At 38.3% G+C, this 17,263-nt stretch overlaps 2 protein-coding genes across 2 annotated transcripts; one reads left to right on the top strand and one right to left on the bottom strand.

Moving 5' to 3' along the window:
• Positions 1-548: 548 nt before the first annotated feature.
• On the bottom strand, positions 549-11,182 carry PSMA2 (proteasome 20S subunit alpha 2). The gene is made up of 8 exons (XM_045494340.1): positions 11,055-11,182; positions 7,296-7,372; positions 6,199-6,331; positions 4,621-4,743; positions 3,788-3,869; positions 2,012-2,085; positions 915-972; positions 549-827 (listed from the first exon to the last, which is right to left on the bottom strand). Exons 1-8 carry the CDS (start codon positions 11,093-11,095, stop codon positions 711-713), a joined length of 705 nt encoding a protein of 234 aa, XP_045350296.1. The 5' UTR covers positions 11,096-11,182; the 3' UTR covers positions 549-710.
• Positions 11,183-11,259: 77 nt separating this feature from the next.
• On the top strand, positions 11,260-15,929 carry MRPL32 (mitochondrial ribosomal protein L32). Its single transcript, XM_045494341.1, has 3 exons — positions 11,260-11,465; positions 13,094-13,275; positions 15,369-15,929. The coding sequence occupies exons 1-3, from the start codon at positions 11,336-11,338 to the stop codon at positions 15,621-15,623; spliced, it is 567 nt and encodes a 188-aa protein (XP_045350297.1). The 5' UTR covers positions 11,260-11,335; the 3' UTR covers positions 15,624-15,929.
• The last annotated feature ends 1,334 nt before the right edge of the window (positions 15,930-17,263 follow it).

The raw sequence follows: 17,263 nt of genomic DNA, 5'->3' as shown, positions 1-17,263 counted from the left end.
GCCATAGTTTTGATGTTTAAGTATTAGGATTTTATTTCCATACTCATGTTTATCCTCGAGTTTAAAAAGTCTAGTAGAATCTAAGGGACTCCTTTTAAATACATTTACCTACTTGTGATGGAGAAACCAATAGGAACCAGTACATCATTTTTATCCACTTGCATCATGTATCTCCTATAGGAGACTCTTTGGCCTGGCACTCTTCACAGCTCCAGTGCAATCTCAGTGTGCTACAGTTTCACTGATCCACACCTAATGGTGCCTACAAAGCACCCATGCTTCCCATCTTGTCTCATGAATCCATGAAAGCCTGCAGATTCTCCCAGCTCTAAAAGCAGTGTTTACCAAAATCAGCATTTTGCTTTCCTGAAACATGGACAACATCTGATAGTAAAGAGGTTAACAAGATTTGACTTAACCAAAATTGCATGAAGATTAAAGAGTGTGTCACCATTCTGCTCTGCAATGTAGTTTCCAGAAGTCAACTGTGATAAAAAGCAGGAGATAACTATTTTAAAATTTTACTAACTCCTAAAAAGCTGAAGTTCGATTTAACAGTTTATTATGATTTATAAGTGTCATTTTAAAAACATCTGTCCATTAAACCATGTAGAAATAAGTATGCAAAAAGTCTGCAAAACAAAACATACTTTAAACATGTTTAAGTAGAGGGATTATTTGAAATTCCGGATTTTTCAGTCACTTCATTATTATGCTATTGCAGCCAAGTAATCCTTAACTTCAGTCGGAGTAAGCCTCCTGAATCCGGCTTCATTGCAGATTCCAACCTCTATGTTGTCTTCTGTCATCTGCCCTTCAAAGCTTTCCTATTGAAGAGGAAGGGCAAAAGGTCAGTTTTCCAAGCACTTAATTATAAACTCATTATAAATCCCATTGTTAGAAATTGTGCTAACCTTTAGAGTTAATATGGCTGTGTGAATGGCATCTTCAAGTTCCAAGTCTTCGTTATATCTAAAGAATTTTTTGAAAAGGCAATGATTTATAGCAGAACTTACATTATTTATGGTTACTTAAACATGACAGCGGCAACGAGAATTTCTCAAAATCTAAAACGCTCCTAAAAATACTAAGCTACAGATTAATTCTTTTAGTCCACTCATTGTGATACCTGTGCCCCAATAATAAATTGATGCTTATAATCCTAACAGCAGTATAAATATTTTAATATAATCAGAATGTGGTGGCAATATTATAATTTTTTTAAATAAAGAAATCAGACCTTTGCTAAAATTTCTTTTGTTTGTTCTTGTAAGTTTTAACTTCATGTGAAATGTTTAAAGACTATTAATACGTAAAAGGAAAAGGAAAGTGCTTTAGGAAAGATCTTAAAATTATTTGTTTACTGATTAATCCCATGTCTAAAATTTTTCATAATCTTTTAACATTATGTGAAAAATGTACTGAAAGGTTCATCTGCTGGTTATATAGAGTTAATTATAAATTTTTGCTGTTCAAAATGCGTGTAGGACATTTTTCGGTGGACCAATGCTGAGAAGATAGCTGGAAATAAGAGCAGTGACAGCAGATTTTTACACAGTACCGCACTTTTCATCCAGCACATACAACAATCTACTGCCAATACCAGGAACTCAGCTTCACCATTTTTTTCTGTAACTGTCATAAGGTAAACGGGTATCACTTACGTCACTTAAATTTTCCACCCCAATTTTTTACTCCAATTCCATACTATTTTTTCTTTGAGATTGTAGGAGGAAAAATGAAGTAAAAAATAAAAACAATTAAATTTAGGAAAAAACCCAAAGAATGCAGAAATAAAAGTTCTTAAGAAATAAATAATATTACCACTTAATATACTGAAGACTAGGGAGCCAGGGTGAAGAGAAGTTTTTACTTTATTTGTAACTAGGCTAAACAAATGAGTGTTTGAATATAAAGTAATAAATGTGTTTAGATTCGGGATACTAATTGTTTAAAAACACTGAGAACCATAAAGTGAGATTGCTAAGAAATTGAGTTTCAGTAAGCCTACCTTTTCTCTAGGAAAGTCTTCCCATTCACGTAGTTCTTTCCCATTGCTGTGGCTTTCCATGCAAAGTAAGCTCCCTAATCAGGAAGAGAAGGGAAACACATTTTAAATCATTAATCTAGTTATATCACTCTGCCGTTTCTTTTTTAGGTCTATAAATTTGTCTCTAACAGTTCACAGAATATTTGGAATATAATGAAGTATGTCACAAGAGAGGCTACTTTCTAAAAAGATTAGAGAGCTAAACAACAAAGAGGAACGAAGATACCTCTGGAGATTATGGAGAAGTTCAGTAATTTGATCGTGGTGACAGCTTTCTCAGCTATTTATATCCATCAAAACTCGTCAAATTGTACACTTTGCATATGTGTGATTTATGGTTACAATTTATGTGAAAAAGTCAGTTAAAGGCAACAGGTTCACTTACAACAAATAATCAAAAGTAATATTTCAGCATATTAGGATTGAAGGACTCTATAATCATATATATATATATATATATATACACACACATATATACGTGTGTGTGTGTGTGTATATATATATATATATACACACACACACACACGTATATATGTGAGAAAAATGGTGACCAAGTCTTTATCATCACTGCTGAACAAAGTAAAAAGAGACAGTATTTCATTAAAAATATTTTGAAGTTTTGGGGCACCTGGATGGCTCAGTCAGTTGAATGTCCAACTCTCAGTTTCAGCTCAGATCATGACCTCATGGTTTCATGAGTCCGAGCCCCGTGTCAGGCTCTATGCTGACAGTGCAGAGCCTGCTTGGGGTTCTCTTTCTCCCTGTCTTTACTCACACTGTCTCTGTCTCTCTCAAAAATAAATAAATAAAACTTAAAAAAAATTTTTTTTTAATATTTTGAAATTTTGATATTTTGTAATCTAATGTTTAATGAAAGCAGCAATATGTTGTATATAACATGGCCTCATCTGTTGAAAAAAATACATATGCACACACATTAAGAAAAATACTGAAAGAAATACACCAAACATTCTTTAAAAGAAACAACTGCCTTTGAAATAAAGCAGGGAAGAAAAGGGCAAAAGATGAAACCTGGATTCCAGTGATGATGGCTTCTGCTACCCACTGGGAAGAAAGCTAAGAGGGCATGTCATTTAGTTTCAGAGGCTCAGAGATGGGGTAACAGACACTGTCAGAACTCCCAGAATACTTGTTTTTTCTTCCGGCTTTCCTAGACAAGGAAGAAACTTGTGGAAGAAACTTCCTCACACAGTTGCAGAGCACTAGTAGCCCCTCTGAATGCCTTCTAACTCAGATGCCGATCTCCTGCTTTAGAGTAGACGGACTCACCCACTTTGCACAACACTGTCTTCAAGAGTCATGTCTGTGTGTGTAATTAGAGTCATACTCCAAGTCGGCCCCAGGATTAAACAGATGGCAAGGAGTGCAGCACTGTCTTCTAGACCCAAATCTTTCATCGGAATATTTCTCAAAGTAATAAAACTCCACAGATTTAAAGAGATTTGATAACTATTTCAAGCAATCATTCCACTGTGTGAACTTAATGAATACGAAAAGGAAGAAGAACAGAGAGCGCAGACCTAATGTACCCTCTTCAATCAGAAGACTGAATTACCAACATTTTAAATGTACAAATGCACTACTCCATATGTTCTAAAGCCCAAATGAAAAAGAAAAAAAGAAAATACTGCTAAATTTTAAACTTTTTATGGTTTTTGTTTTTATTAGCTGTTCAAAGGGTACTTTAATCCCTCTGGTATATCTGATAATACTTACAGATGGATCTGACTGAAATAAATACGGTCGCCCCTCATTCCAACCACAAATTAGTAAAGAAACTCCAAATGGCCGAACACCACTAAAGAAAGGAGAAACAAAAATTATTTGGCATCTTCATGGTGTTAAAATCAACCTAAGGTAGGAATTTATTAACACTTTCAAGTCTTAACAAAGCAAATCATCAGGTATAATGAATTAGACTTTTAAGTTCCTTAAACAGTATTTAGTATCTTTCTGAACAAATCAATTCAAAAACGAATTCTCTTTATGGTACTAAGGAACACTAGTCAAATCATTTTGGTAAATGGAGTGACACAAATTTGGAGTTAATAAGTGTGGAGTAACATTTTGTGTCTTAACAAAGGACAACTTTCAACAAATGCAGTTTTTTTCCACTAGCTTTACACATTAGCAAGTACTTTTATACTATCTCATCCACATGTTACCCAGATTCAAGAGAATTACAATGAATATGGATGTGTCCAACAGCTATTGCTTTCATTATGTGCTTATAATCATTTATAGTTGGAAAGATAAATTTGGAAGCAGAAATAACCGCCTGCCCATAGGGAAGTGTTTCAGTCACTGGCAAAAGGGCTTTATTGAGAAGCCGCATTTTGCTAGTAGATCAACAGCAAGAAAACACTCCAATCTCTTCCTTAAAAAATATTCTAGCTCCAACTAAGATCAGAAATATTCATCATTGTAATTTTCTCTACTTGTTCAATAAATACAGGAATAGTAAGTCCTCTTTTTAAATACACCTACGCTTCTAAAATGTTTTCTTTTTTCTAATTCATGATGCATTTCAAGTAATAAAATCAACTTACCCTGACTGAGTATATTCTTGCATCACAGAAGCTACTCTCTGTACCAGCTGAGCTGTGGGAATGGGTTCTTGGTACACGAGATAGTACTGCTGAGCTAGTTTTCGAGCTCTGTGCACAAGCACTCTAACAAACAAGGAAGAAATAAGACTTCATGAAAATCTTGACACTCGGCTCCTTAACGACTCTTCTTCTACAGGCATATACCTACAGCACAAGTCTTATATGCTTCTATGGAATAGTAACGATCAGCTCAAAGCCAGTCTTGCTCTTACATCTGGTTACAGTTATCTTACACGAAAACAGAGCCACACAGAGGAGCTGAGCCACAGGAGACGAGACAAGGACAAGGCAAAAGGAAGAAAATTAGGGACAAGGGGTACCAGTCAGCTCGGTACTAACAGATTTAGCATACATAATGGGAGCCCTATCTCCCTCCATGGCTTCTTCAAGATTGTGCCCCCTTTCCTGAGGGCAGTCACCCTGTCTTTGTATCTTAGTCAAGCCAACACACATAAATGCCCACACGATCACTCACTCTCTCTCTCTCACTCACACACACACACACACACACACACAATTTGGGGCATATCTTTCTCACTCTACTTCAATCTTTTCGCTACTCTGCACTTCAAAGAGTACCCTTAAGAGATTAAGGAACAGCAAGAAACTACTTAGAACATAAAAAATAACAAATGTATTAAATAATATTAAGAATATTCTATATAATAATCAAATTAGCAAGACAAATAGATGTACCTTTACCTGCTCCTAAACTACTCATGTGAACCATCACCCCCAGTGTAATACTCAGTTTGTCTTCCGCTGTCCTGTCCTCACACTTTACCCCATCAGTGCACTGCAGCATCCCTTCTACACAGTGGCAACGGGATCCACTGTAGTGAGGCTTGACCACATTCCAGCAACTGTGGCTTTTTCCAACTCATGAAAGTGAAACTTTGGCTCTGTCTTGTTCCCCCAAAATCAGGAATGAAGTTAATTGTTTTTTCTTTCTTTACTTTCTTTACTTCCTTTGCTTTACTCGTTAAGTGGCAAACATACAAAGTTGCCAATCTCTTTCAACTTGCTGGTACCCTGATGTTTCAGGGGCCTTGAGAATTTTGTCCCTTTGCTAAGAACAAAAATATAATCGGGATAACTCTGAATGGGATGGTAATGTTTTCTTTTGCTGCCTTGTAACTTTTTTTTTTTTTAAATATAGTTTACTATAACTTGTATTGCTTTGGTTTTTAAAATACATGACAGAACAGCAAATCCTCTGAAGCCCAGCCCTTGGATGGAAAAAAAGGGGTGTGATCAGAGGGGAAAAACCACTAAACAGATAAGAGAATTACTGGATCTCCTCTTTTACAATGCAGTGGCACTGAGTTATCCTTAAAGCAACCCTTGGTCTATTCCATGCAGACAGACTAAATTCAGCTGCCCGTGATGCTGCTGTTGCTAAGCAAAGCACACAAATGAAGAGTTGGGAGATTAAAGGAAAAATATCCCTTGATTTTTCTCCTCAAAGTGTATAAGCAGCTCATAAAACAGTGAGGAAAAACAAATAGTACAAAGTACCTGTAATCTGGGCCCATGCCACTATACACCAAGCCTATATGCTTGGTGATTGGTTCCACTTTGTGTACACTTCGCTCGTCATACAGAATGGATTTCTGTTTCTTCTCGGTTGCCAATACCACACCATTTGCAGCTTAAAAAAAAACAAAAAAACAAAAAAAAACAGTGCTAAATGTTTAGTCACTTAAAGATTCTGCTTCAACAGTTTTCTAATTATGGATGCATTTTACCCAAATTCCTTTATTTCTTATTTATAAAACTTTTTCTGTATTAAAATCACCTAAGAAATGATAAACTCAGGGCATCTGGGTGGCTCAGTCAGTTAAACATCTGACTCTTGATTTCGGCTCAGGTCATGATCTTAGGGTTCATGGGACTGACCCCCCTGTCCGGCTCAGTGCTGACAGCACAGAGCCTGGAGCCTGCTCTGGATTCTGTGTCTCCCTTTCTCTCTGCCCCTCCCCTGCTTGTTCTCTCTCTCTCTCTCTCTCTCTCTCTCTCTCTCTCAAAAATAAATAATCAAAAAAAATTTTTTTTAAATGGTAAATCCATTTTTCCCTCATTGGTCATCTCTATTATGCTAAGGAATCCCTATAGGTAAATGCATTACCCAATATTCCAGAACACCGAAGAGTCCGAAGAGTCTGTACCTTTTAGAATTCTGCTTACTTGGCTATTGTTCTTGTAATTTGAAATTTAAAATCAATGATACAGGCTTTTTTTAAAAAAAGGGTATCTTTAGATGAAGTTTTATAATTAAATTATTCTAAATTATAGAAAGGATAAAAACTGCCACAGAATAGTGATTATTATCAGTGGAAAAACAAAAGAATGCTCAGTTTTTCTCAATGGGAAAGACTACTTGTGGGTTATTACAACTAAAAGATAAAGGAGCTATATTTATTTTGAAAAAAAAATCATCTTCTTGTACTCATTGGCTTATTACTTTTCTTTAAACTTCAAAATACTGTAAATCAACAGAAAGAACTATTAAAAATTATGCTGCCCTATTTATTTATATTAATCACTAATTAATTCCAAAAGCACTTTAGGATAACTATTAACAGGCATGTGAAATGAATGAAACATTTAATTACCTTTAATTCCCACTGAAGGGGCTCCTCCAGCCACAGCAGCCAACGCATATTCAATCTGGACAAGTTTACCAGATGGGCTTAAAAAGAAACAAAGGTATTTGCTAAATTCACATATTTTCAAATATGTATAATAGGAATATCTCTTAGAGAGGGCAGATATATAAGTCAAATCCATTAACCAAATACCAAGGAATAGCTGGGCTTTCACATTATAAAGCTGTACAGAAATTGAGGATACCAGGCAATTTGTACATATACATAGTAAAGCACTTAGCTTTCCTTTTTCCCCCTCTCCTTCTTGTCTGACTCTTTAAGCACCATCATTATTACTGTTGCCTTTTATCACTCACCAACCTTGTGACTTCAGGCAAGTTACTTAATCCTGCTGTGTCTCAGTTTTCACATCCATAAAATGGGGATAATAGTACTACAGCCATTTCAGAAGTTTGTTGTGAAGATTAAATAAAGGGATGCCTTTTGTTCCTGGCACAAAATCAGCAGCAAGTAAATACCAAATAGTGTTATTAAGAACATGTATATGTCTGTTAAATACCAAACAACAGCATAGATTTCATATCGGTGGAGTTCCACATTTTAGAAAGTAGGCATGGCCTAAGATGTAAGACCTAGATAGTTATCAGCCACGACAAAGTTATCTTCTATATAAGCTATTTCTAGAAGCTGTGAGCTGGTGATACCTAACATACCTGATTTCATGGGTTTGGTAGCCAGATTCTAGCCCTAACCTGGCTTTTAAGATCATACTTTATTTCGAACCAGTTGTTGAGTTAAAATCATCGTAAACTAACCTGATTTCACAGTTAAAAAGTTTTTGAGTGAAAGTAGTTTGTCCAGAATGACATAGCTTGGTCCGTGTCTCTAGTCTACTAGTGAAAATAAAACTTGAGTTTCAGAAGGTCATTTATCTTCATAAAATTATGGATACTCTCATGTCACCCAAGCCTCAGCTTTGTTCCAGACACACAGACTACTCTTAGAATTCAAAAACCCCTTTGACAAGCTAACCCCCTCTGTCTGCAATGCATTTCACCCTTGTCTGGTGAACTCCTTCCTCCTGGTCATCCTTCAGTCTTCAGTAGAAATGTCATTCATGTCCTTAAAGAAGCTGTCCTGGCCACAGGGACTAGGCTGAATCGCACACACTCATGCCTATGGTGCCCCATACTTCCTCTCTGGCTAAGATTCATCATGCTTAAATTACTCATACAATGTTCGCCTTCCTCAACAAAGTCTAAGCTCTGTTTGGTCAGTATCCTAACGTACAACCTAGTACCAGGAGTCCGCATCATTTAGCTGACAGAGACACAAGGAGACCTATTTAAGGGATAAGCCTAAGTGTGACAGTTTAAAGACTCTTAAGTGACAAAAGCAGTTAACTTGAGTGGAATAACATTAATACGTATTTAAATTTTTTAAATTAGGCTGTAGTTGTTAGTCACTATTTCAATAATCATATGACCCACTAGGTCCATCTGGCTTCCAATTATTGCTCAACATCGAGCTCAAATACACTTGGGAACATTTTAAAGGCTCAGGTAAACTTAAACTTACCTTTTCACTGTTCCCCACAATCACCTGCATGAACATCTACTGTTACACCTTCCTGTATGAAAGCTCGCCCATCTGTGAGCTCACTGAGCAATCAACCATCTGTGTATTCAGTCACACAACTAGCCCATTCCAAAGCACCAGCACCTCTACCTGGGATAACCAATACAGCCTTCTAACTAGTTTTCCTCTTTCCCACCCTTACTTTTATCCCGCCAGTCAGTTATCTTTGTACCAGGTCACCTGTCACTTAAATATAACTTCCTGGTTCACTTAAAATACAAACTTCTTCTGGCCTGCCAGGCTCTTCAAGATCGGCCCTACCCACACTAACTCTTTGCTCACTATACTCTAGCACACTGGCCTTATTATCAATTCCTGTAAGAGTTCAAGCTCTTTCCAACTTCAGGACTTTCATTTATCCTCTTTCCTCTGTCCATAAGTCTCTCTACCCCTAAATCTTCAAATAGTTTGCTCTTTTTCACCTTCTTGTCTCAAAAATCACCCTGAAGCACTGGCTTTTCCTGACTATTCAATCTACAGTTATGCTGCTTCTTTTAGGCTCTTTTAATAAAATTCCTGAGTAAAACATTTTTCAGAATGTATTAGTAGACACCAATTTGTTTACTCATTTACTGTCAATATCCTCAACTGAATGTAATTCACATGAACACTTTTTCATCCTATAACACAGCCTCATCACTTCCATCATTAAGAGTTTAATTCTAATTACAACAGGCGAGAAACACATATTTAAAATCTAAAACAGAGTTGAACCACTATGTTAAAAAAAGTTTATTTTACTAAAGACATTATTACAGAAGGATTTAGCTCCTGATGATATTTGTTTCGGCTCCAGTTATTCTAAAGAAAGGATTACACTCTCTTAAAGATACAGAACCAAGTTTGCTTTGTTCACAAATATGAACAGTGACTATTTAGCAAATATTGTTCTCTATCATTGTATATAAGACCTTTGATTTACGAAATTTCATTTCATTCAAAGGTTAAAACACCCTCATTTATCACTGAAAACTGTGAAGTTTACACTTGGAAAGTACTTTACTTTTTTAGTATATTACTATTTTACTATTTTAAAAAGACATCTAACAGTAATAGGAAATGTATTAATTTTGTCATCAGAAAGAACCCAGTTTGAATGTGACCTCAGCTACTCATCTAAGACCTTGGACAAGTAACTTAGTTTGACCAACCTGTGGTTGGTTCATCTGTAAGATGTTGAGATAACGTTTATCTCACATGATAGGAGGAAGAAATGGAGTAGGTTAAGTTGCACCCACACATAAAGTACTCAACAAGTTGGATCCTGCTTGCCTTCAGTTGCCAGATACAACTACATTTCAGCTAAATGGGAGATTACCGATCCGTAAGAAAATGGTAAAACTGAATCATTACCCGGTCGATTTATTAAACCCTTCGCTGCGCTGACGGTTTCTTACATTGTGAACAATATTGAAAAGTATACGTATTATTTTAATCCTTTGTTCTAAAACAGAAAAGCCTACAATCTTTTGCAAAGTAAAGACATTCCCCTCCCCCCCCCCCCCCCCCCCGCCAAATGTAAATGTAGTCTAGTAATTTGGGGCCCACAAACACTAAGTGACACAGAGAGATTCGCGCTTTCCTTTTTAGTCCTTAAACTTCTAACAGGGGCATGGAAGAAACCGAAAGCGGGAAGAGGTTTCTAAGTACCAAATGGAGACTAAGACTCAGACCAAACTGTAACGGTGAGGTTTTCAGAAGAGAAAAGGGGACCTCAGAGATTTGACCAAGATTCTAAGCTCCAGAAGCTCCCCAATCAGGCCTACGTGGTGGGTCAGGAAGGAAATCCCGAGTTCCGAACGGGACACCCGGAGACAGCTAATCCAAAACTGCCTTATTCTCTAGTTTCCAAAGAGAAAGCAAATCCCTGACTGAAGGCCTTAACCCCCCTCAGCCCCAAGGTCGCCCTGGATCCCCAAAACCGCGTTCCCGCGGCTTCCCGGCATCGGGGTTTTCAGGCCGCGGGCGAGCCAAGCAAATGACTTTGCAAACTCGCGTTTCCATCCCTATTTCCTACTGTGCCCCCCGGAAGCATTAAGGCAGAGACTAGGCCGGAAAAAAAAACTAGGAGCCGGGGAGTTCCTGCAACCTCGACTACGCGGAGGGCTTTCGGTGCCCCTTCCATACCTGAATGTAGTCAGCGAAAAGCTGTAACCGCGCTCCGCCATCTTTGCCTGGAGTGCCAAAGCACATCCGCACACATGCGCACTGGCGCCGGTTTCTTTTCATTTCCCCTCCCCGCTCCTTCCTTTCTCTCTCTCTGATTGGAGGAGAGTCAGAGCCGTTCCAGGGACCTGCTGGGCGTTGTAGTTCCAGTAGCCAGGTTTGTCAGACTCTGCATCTGTGCGCATGCTCGAGATGGAGCCGGGAGCCAATAGCCAGGTGGGAGTGGTCTTCAGGCGAGGAAGATGGCGTCGGCCATGCTGGTCCTGGTGGTTGCTCCGTGGCCGGCAGCCCGGGGACTCCTCCAGAACTGTTGGGAACGACTGCAACGGAAACTTTGGCAGAGCTGGCGAGGCTTTCCCAGTTCCCCGTGGGGTACGTAAGCTATGCCGCCGTGGAGGAGGGATTGGATGAGAGGACCCCAAGCATCGTGGTGAACTCTGCTCATATTTCGCCCTCCTCCCGCGCTTTGATCCGCTGCCGCCGGTGGGGAAGTTGTCCGGGTTAATTCCTTACTTAGAAACTAAAAACAGCTGGTTTTGCTTCCCTTCGCCCTGAAAAACAGAAAACGTTCTGTGTCCTTTTCGCACAAGGAATGTAACCGAAGCCCATCTTAGATCAGGGGCGCTACTATCTGGATCCTGTTTCCTTATCAGCCTCTCAACCCCTGAAGCAATTTGCCCTCCTTTGTGGTGTTTGAGCTCTGCAGTTGAATACTGTTGATATCGGTGTGTTCCCTGAGAACTAATTTCAGTTAGAAGTATCTTGAAGGTTAAAATTGTCATTGCTTTGACATTTACATCTATCCTTAATTCTAAGGTATTACGGACATAATACCCCGGGAGTCTGAACCGAGAGTCCCCGATATGCCAAAGCCTACATATGCTTCCTAGGGAATCTCCACACCATCCCTTTAGGTACCACTGCTTTTCAACGGAAGAAGTAGGCTCGTGAGGGCCTCAAGGTCACACGGGCCGAGCTGTTAACCACTGAGCTATACCTAACAATACTTCTGTAGATATACTGAAAAGGAATACCGGTTGTTAAATGTTAGCTTTGTATATTTTTAAGAGCTCCTAAAACCAAAAGAAGTATTCCAGGTCTGAGGAACAGCAGGAAAAGGATAAAGGAGTGTTTTTGACTTGATCAGCCATTTAGGAAAACAAAACCTGATAGTTGATAGTCATATAAGTAAATATTATATAGAGTGGTGAGTTCTTTAGAGAACGGATAATAAATATGAAGAACTAAGTGATGGAAAGGGCCTACCAGGTTATATGACAAAGGAGCTAACTCAATTGGAATAAAAAAAAAGGGCGGGGGGGCAGGGTGGCAATAGACAGTTACCTGAGTGAAGGTTGGAAGTACATTTTGGGAATCTCAAGCTTAGATTGACTTGTAAAGTAAATAGGAACTGCCTACCAAGTAGCATGTGGAGTTTGAGTGATTTATTCATGTTTACCAAACCCGTGGGTTCTGTATTTCAAAAGGTGAGAAGTCTGGGTAGAATTTCACAGATTCATTTCAGCAGGTGCCTCTAAAAAAAATTCTGTTTGTGTTGTTTAAAATTGTGTATAAGTTTGGGGCGCCTGGGTGGCGCAGTCGGTTAAGCGTCCGACTTCAGCCAGGTCACGATCTCGCGGTCCGTGAGTTCGAGCCCCGCGTCGGGCTCTGGGCTGATGGCTCGGAGCCTGGAGCCTGTTTCCGATTCTGTGTCTCCCTCTCTCTCTGCCCCTCCCCCGTTCATGCTCTGTCTCTCTCTGTCCCAAAAATAAAAAATAAACGTTGAAAAAAAAAATTAAAAAAAAAAAAAGATAAAATTGTGTATAAGTTTTAGTGTATTTTAATAGCCAAGGTTTCTGTTAAATGCCTATTGAATGTAATATTCTAAACTTTATATAGGGCTGTTGACATCACTGTTGGTTGTTAAGGAGAATGATACCTGTAAACAGTCATTTTGAAGCTAGAAATCCATTCTGCATTTCCATGTTTTGTTTTTATAGGACCAGCGTTAGCGGTCCAAGGTCCAGCAGTATTTACAGAACCAACAAATGATACTAATGGAAGTAAGGAGATCTCCAGCCTTTTGGATAGTATTTTTTGGATGGCAGCTCCTAAAAACAGACGCAGCATTGAAGTTAACCGCTGTAGGAGAAGAAACCCTCAGAAGCTTATTAAAGTTAAGGTAATACACTGATTTTTGTGGGTTTGCTTTCTCTCATATCCACCACTGCATGTCTTCTGGTACTTATATGGCCTATCAGTAAATCATCCTTAGAGCTTATGTGTACTTTGCTCTGGCCTCTCGCTATGTATGTATGTATGTCAATTGTCCTATAGCCTAAATATTAGGACCACAGTTGAGGAGAGTTTGGAATCTGGGCAGAGGACTGGGTTGTGAAGAACCTGTGTGACTTTTGTTAGGAGCTGGTGATTTGGAATTATATGTGGGTAAACATCTTAATTAGGGCAGAACCTAAAATTAAAGTCAGAAGCAGTAGATATATTGGGTCCTGTGTTTTACTAGCCCTTACGTATTTATTCTCTTCTTCACTGTGATCATTAAAATGCTGTGAAGGAAAATCCTTAGGTAGGTAATAAAAATGGCTAATATCTGTTAAATACCTACGATGGATATAAGTGCTTTATGTGAATTATCTCATCGAATCCTCACAACAGCCCTCCAAAGTAAATATAGCTTTGCTCATTTTTAGGATGAAGACATTACTGCAAAAAGAATTTGACTGTAGTCACAAACTGTCAAGTGATAGAGCCAGGATTTGAGCCTAGGCAGTCTGATTGTTGAACTCACATTCTTCTCTTGAAACTTTCTGGTGTGTTCCTGTCCTCAGACAATTCCAGGTCTCCACACCCGCTCCCTGCCCCCATAGATACACTCTTCATTATTCTAGTAGACAGAAATTAGAGTGTTTACTACCTTTGATTTGTTCACTTAAGGCTTTACCAGCCATCATTTGAGTGGTTCTCCTCCATAACATTCCGCAGCAGCTCAGTACAGGTGAAACTCAAGAACAGAGAATCGACTTGCATAAACTTCCACATTCAGTATTAAACCACACCCTTAGAACTGAAGCCAAAAAGTATTACTGAGTCACATTTGGAACTGGACTTAAAGTCTGGAGCTGAAAAGTATGTCCTTAATTAAAGCAACAATAATTTATACAATTTGGTTGAGAGAACAGAAGATTTTCAGAATGAGAGCCTATACCAGTCTGCGACATGATTTTATTCTGAGGGAAAAGGATATCACCCTGTGTATTCATTTTCCTCACTAAATTGTTTTCTGCCACACACGGTACATTTTGCTGCTGTCGTGGTCAGGAAGAGAGCACCGACTTCACGTATAGCTCCTGTACCTCTGGTTAGACATGCAGTCCAGTGTCATGAGGAAAATGAGAAATTGGCGAGGCAAGTCATTTGCAGGGTTCTTTGCTCCTTTCAAAAAATGAAGAAGTTGTTTTTGTCCTTGCCTCACAAACGTTTATATGTTAATCTCATGAAGTAGTTGGAATTTCTTTGATGCTCCTATTTACAATTTTTCTTTTCTATTTCAAATCTACCTTTAGAACATTGTTGAAGAGATTTCTATAGAGGTTATAAATGCCTTATGAAAGTAGGGCAGACATGTATAAAAACTCATTAAATTACTTTCAAATTGTAGTATAACAAGAGACTTTCATGTTAAGCATTACAATCAGTCTTCATTCTTAAAAAGAAAAATTATACCATATGCCAACTATTATACCACGTATGATACATATACTATTATACCATATGTTTCATACAGGAATTTAGGGTTCACCGATAAATAGGGGAAGCCAATTTTAATGTTTGTCGCCTTGTTTTCCCCACAATAAATTGAAAGAAAAAATGAGTTCCATATCCCTTGGCCACATTTAGATGCCGGCCATATGGATCTCCCCATTGTGTTGAAGGACTCCTTATTAGATGTTTAGTATTTGAAGGTGGGGTAATAGAGTTCATTTTATATAATATGCCTGTATGGTTAAGAAAAATGTACCAAGTTCATACTTGGTAAACCTGAGTTCTAGTCCCACTTTTTCTATTAATTGAAATTCATTTGTCCTCTGTTTCCTTATTAAAGTGAGGTTGACCTACATGGTGCATGACCTTATGCAACGTGAACAGTCCAAGAAAGTTCAAGTGTGAGCGTCATTCCTGTCCGTGATTGATGTGCATTATTATGCTTCTTGTTAAAACAGGATTTTGTTGTTTTTTTGTTTGTTTTTTTTAAAGAACAATATTGACGTGTGTCCTGAATGTGGTCACCTGAAACTGAAGCACGTCCTTTGTGGCTATTGCTATGAGAAGGTGTGCAAGGAGACGGCAGAAATCAGAAGACAGATAGGGAAACAAGAAGGGGGACCGTTCAAGGCTCCTCCCGTGGAGACTGTGGTGCTGTACACAGGAGAGGCACCATCTGAACAAGATCAGGGTAAGAGAATCATTGAACGAGACAGGAAGCGACCGTCCTGGTTCACCCAGCATTAAGACCAAAGGTATTCGAGGAGGATAACTTCATATAAGACACTTGTCCTGGAAGACAGGAAGATGCTTTGTTTTCATGTTGATTTTATGCTTGTTTTAAAATCACCAGTATAGTTTAAAACATTCTCTCAAAGCAGTTACTTTTATGTGGGTTAATTTGAAGAATATACCAGGAGTAAACTCTGAAAATGCTTGTTTATGCAGAGGCACAATGGATTAATATGTGCGTTTCTGTTACACTGTAAGGTTTTCAGTAAACCTAACATTTCCAGTGCAGAAAAATAAACAATGTAAAATTCTTAGCAAAGATCACATGTTTTGGAGGTGCCTGGGTGGCTCAGTCGGTTAAGCGTCTGATTTCAGCGTCTTGATTTCAGCTCAGGTCATGATCTCGGGTTCATGAGGGCAGGCCCCACATCAGACTCTGTGGTAACATCAAGGGGCCTGCTTGGGATTCTGTCTCCCTCGCTCTTGGCCCCTCCCCTGCTCAGTCTCATTCTCTCAAAATAAAAAAATAAAAAAAAGTATGTGTTCTGGTTCTGGTTTTGTTTTCTAGTGATTTGTCTTACACAAAAATACACAGATACTTTTAGTTAAGTAACACCTGAAAATAGGTTAATTTGAATTCTGGGTATTGTTTCTTCAAATGGTGGTAGTGACAGTAAGAGAAGGTTTGTTCGGTTTTGTTTTAGCAAATTAGAATTTCCTTTGGTGGAACTCACTTTATATGGGTATATTATGTTAATTTAGATAGAAAGCTCTTCATGTTTTACATTAAATCAAAATGACGTTCAGAATTTATTGGATAGCTCATGAGATTTGTACTTTATAGTTTTGAAAGAGATTTTTTTTTTATTTTTATTTTTTATGTTTTTATTTTATTTTTGAGTGAGAGAGAGACAGAGTACAAGCAGTCAAGGGGCAGAGAAAGGGAGACACAGAATCCGAAGCAAGCTCCAGGCTCTGAGCTGTCAGCACAGAGCCTGACGCGGGGCTCAAACTCACGGACCGTGGTTTGAGCCACCCAGGCGCCCCTGGAAGAGATTTTTAAAAGATGTGAGTAAATTCACTAGTCCGCAGAAAATGTACTAAGAATGTTGTCTTTTGTGTTTTTCTAATAGAATGTCCTTTTAGTTTATTTTTCACTTTATCTCTTTGTAGCAATGGCATTTTTAACATAATTCATTTCAAATTTCCCTCTTCATGCCCCATTCTTGTGTCTATCCTGAACCTGAAGTTGGCTATTTTATGTGTCTCCTGCCTCATCAACAAAAAGAAAAAGTGAGAAAACTTATTAAAACACAAAAACACACAGATAAATAACGGAATTACAATTAAATGGAAAATTAGTAGGCAAAATAATATAAAACCTAGAGATACATTTAAATGCATGCCACTGTAGCCTGAATATTTTTTGGAAATAGGTGGGGAATTCAACTAGGAACTTTTTCCTTGAAAGAACCTACGAGGATAAACCCTCACAAGGTGAGACACATGATCCAGAAATATACCACATTCTTCATACTCAAACCTGAGGGCTGTTTCTCCCATGGGATTTCATAGTGAGGATTCTGTGATGCAGTAATCCATGTTAGTATTCCTAGAAGTGAAATGAACCAGTTTCATGAGGTACAGTATAGACC

Source organism: Leopardus geoffroyi, chromosome A2 (genome assembly GCF_018350155.1).
Source record: "Leopardus geoffroyi isolate Oge1 chromosome A2, O.geoffroyi_Oge1_pat1.0, whole genome shotgun sequence".
In the NCBI taxonomy this organism is placed as follows: domain Eukaryota; kingdom Metazoa; phylum Chordata; class Mammalia; order Carnivora; family Felidae; genus Leopardus; species Leopardus geoffroyi.
The sequence above is the reverse complement of the archived record's forward strand: the minus strand, read 5'-3'. Positions and strand labels throughout refer to the sequence as shown.

Coding starts and splice junctions, on each gene's coding strand:
- PSMA2 (XM_045494340.1), bottom strand. CDS start 11,095: ATGGCGGAGCGCGGTTACAGCTTTTCGCTGACTACATTCAG. Junction 7,373..11,054: donor TTTTCGCTGACTACATTCAG/GTATGGAAGGGG, acceptor TTTCTTTTTAAG/CCCATCTGGTAAACTTGTCC. Junction 973..2,011: donor AAGACTTTCCTAGAGAAAAG/GTAGGCTTACTG, acceptor AAAATTCTTTAG/ATATAACGAAGACTTGGAAC.
- MRPL32 (XM_045494341.1), top strand. CDS start 11,336: ATGGCGTCGGCCATGCTGGTCCTGGTGGTTGCTCCGTGGCCGGCAGCC. Junction 11,466..13,093: donor CTTTCCCAGTTCCCCGTGGG/GTACGTAAGCTA, acceptor TTGTTTTTATAG/GACCAGCGTTAGCGGTCCAA. Junction 13,276..15,368: donor AGAAGCTTATTAAAGTTAAG/GTAATACACTGA, acceptor TTTTTTTTAAAG/AACAATATTGACGTGTGTCC.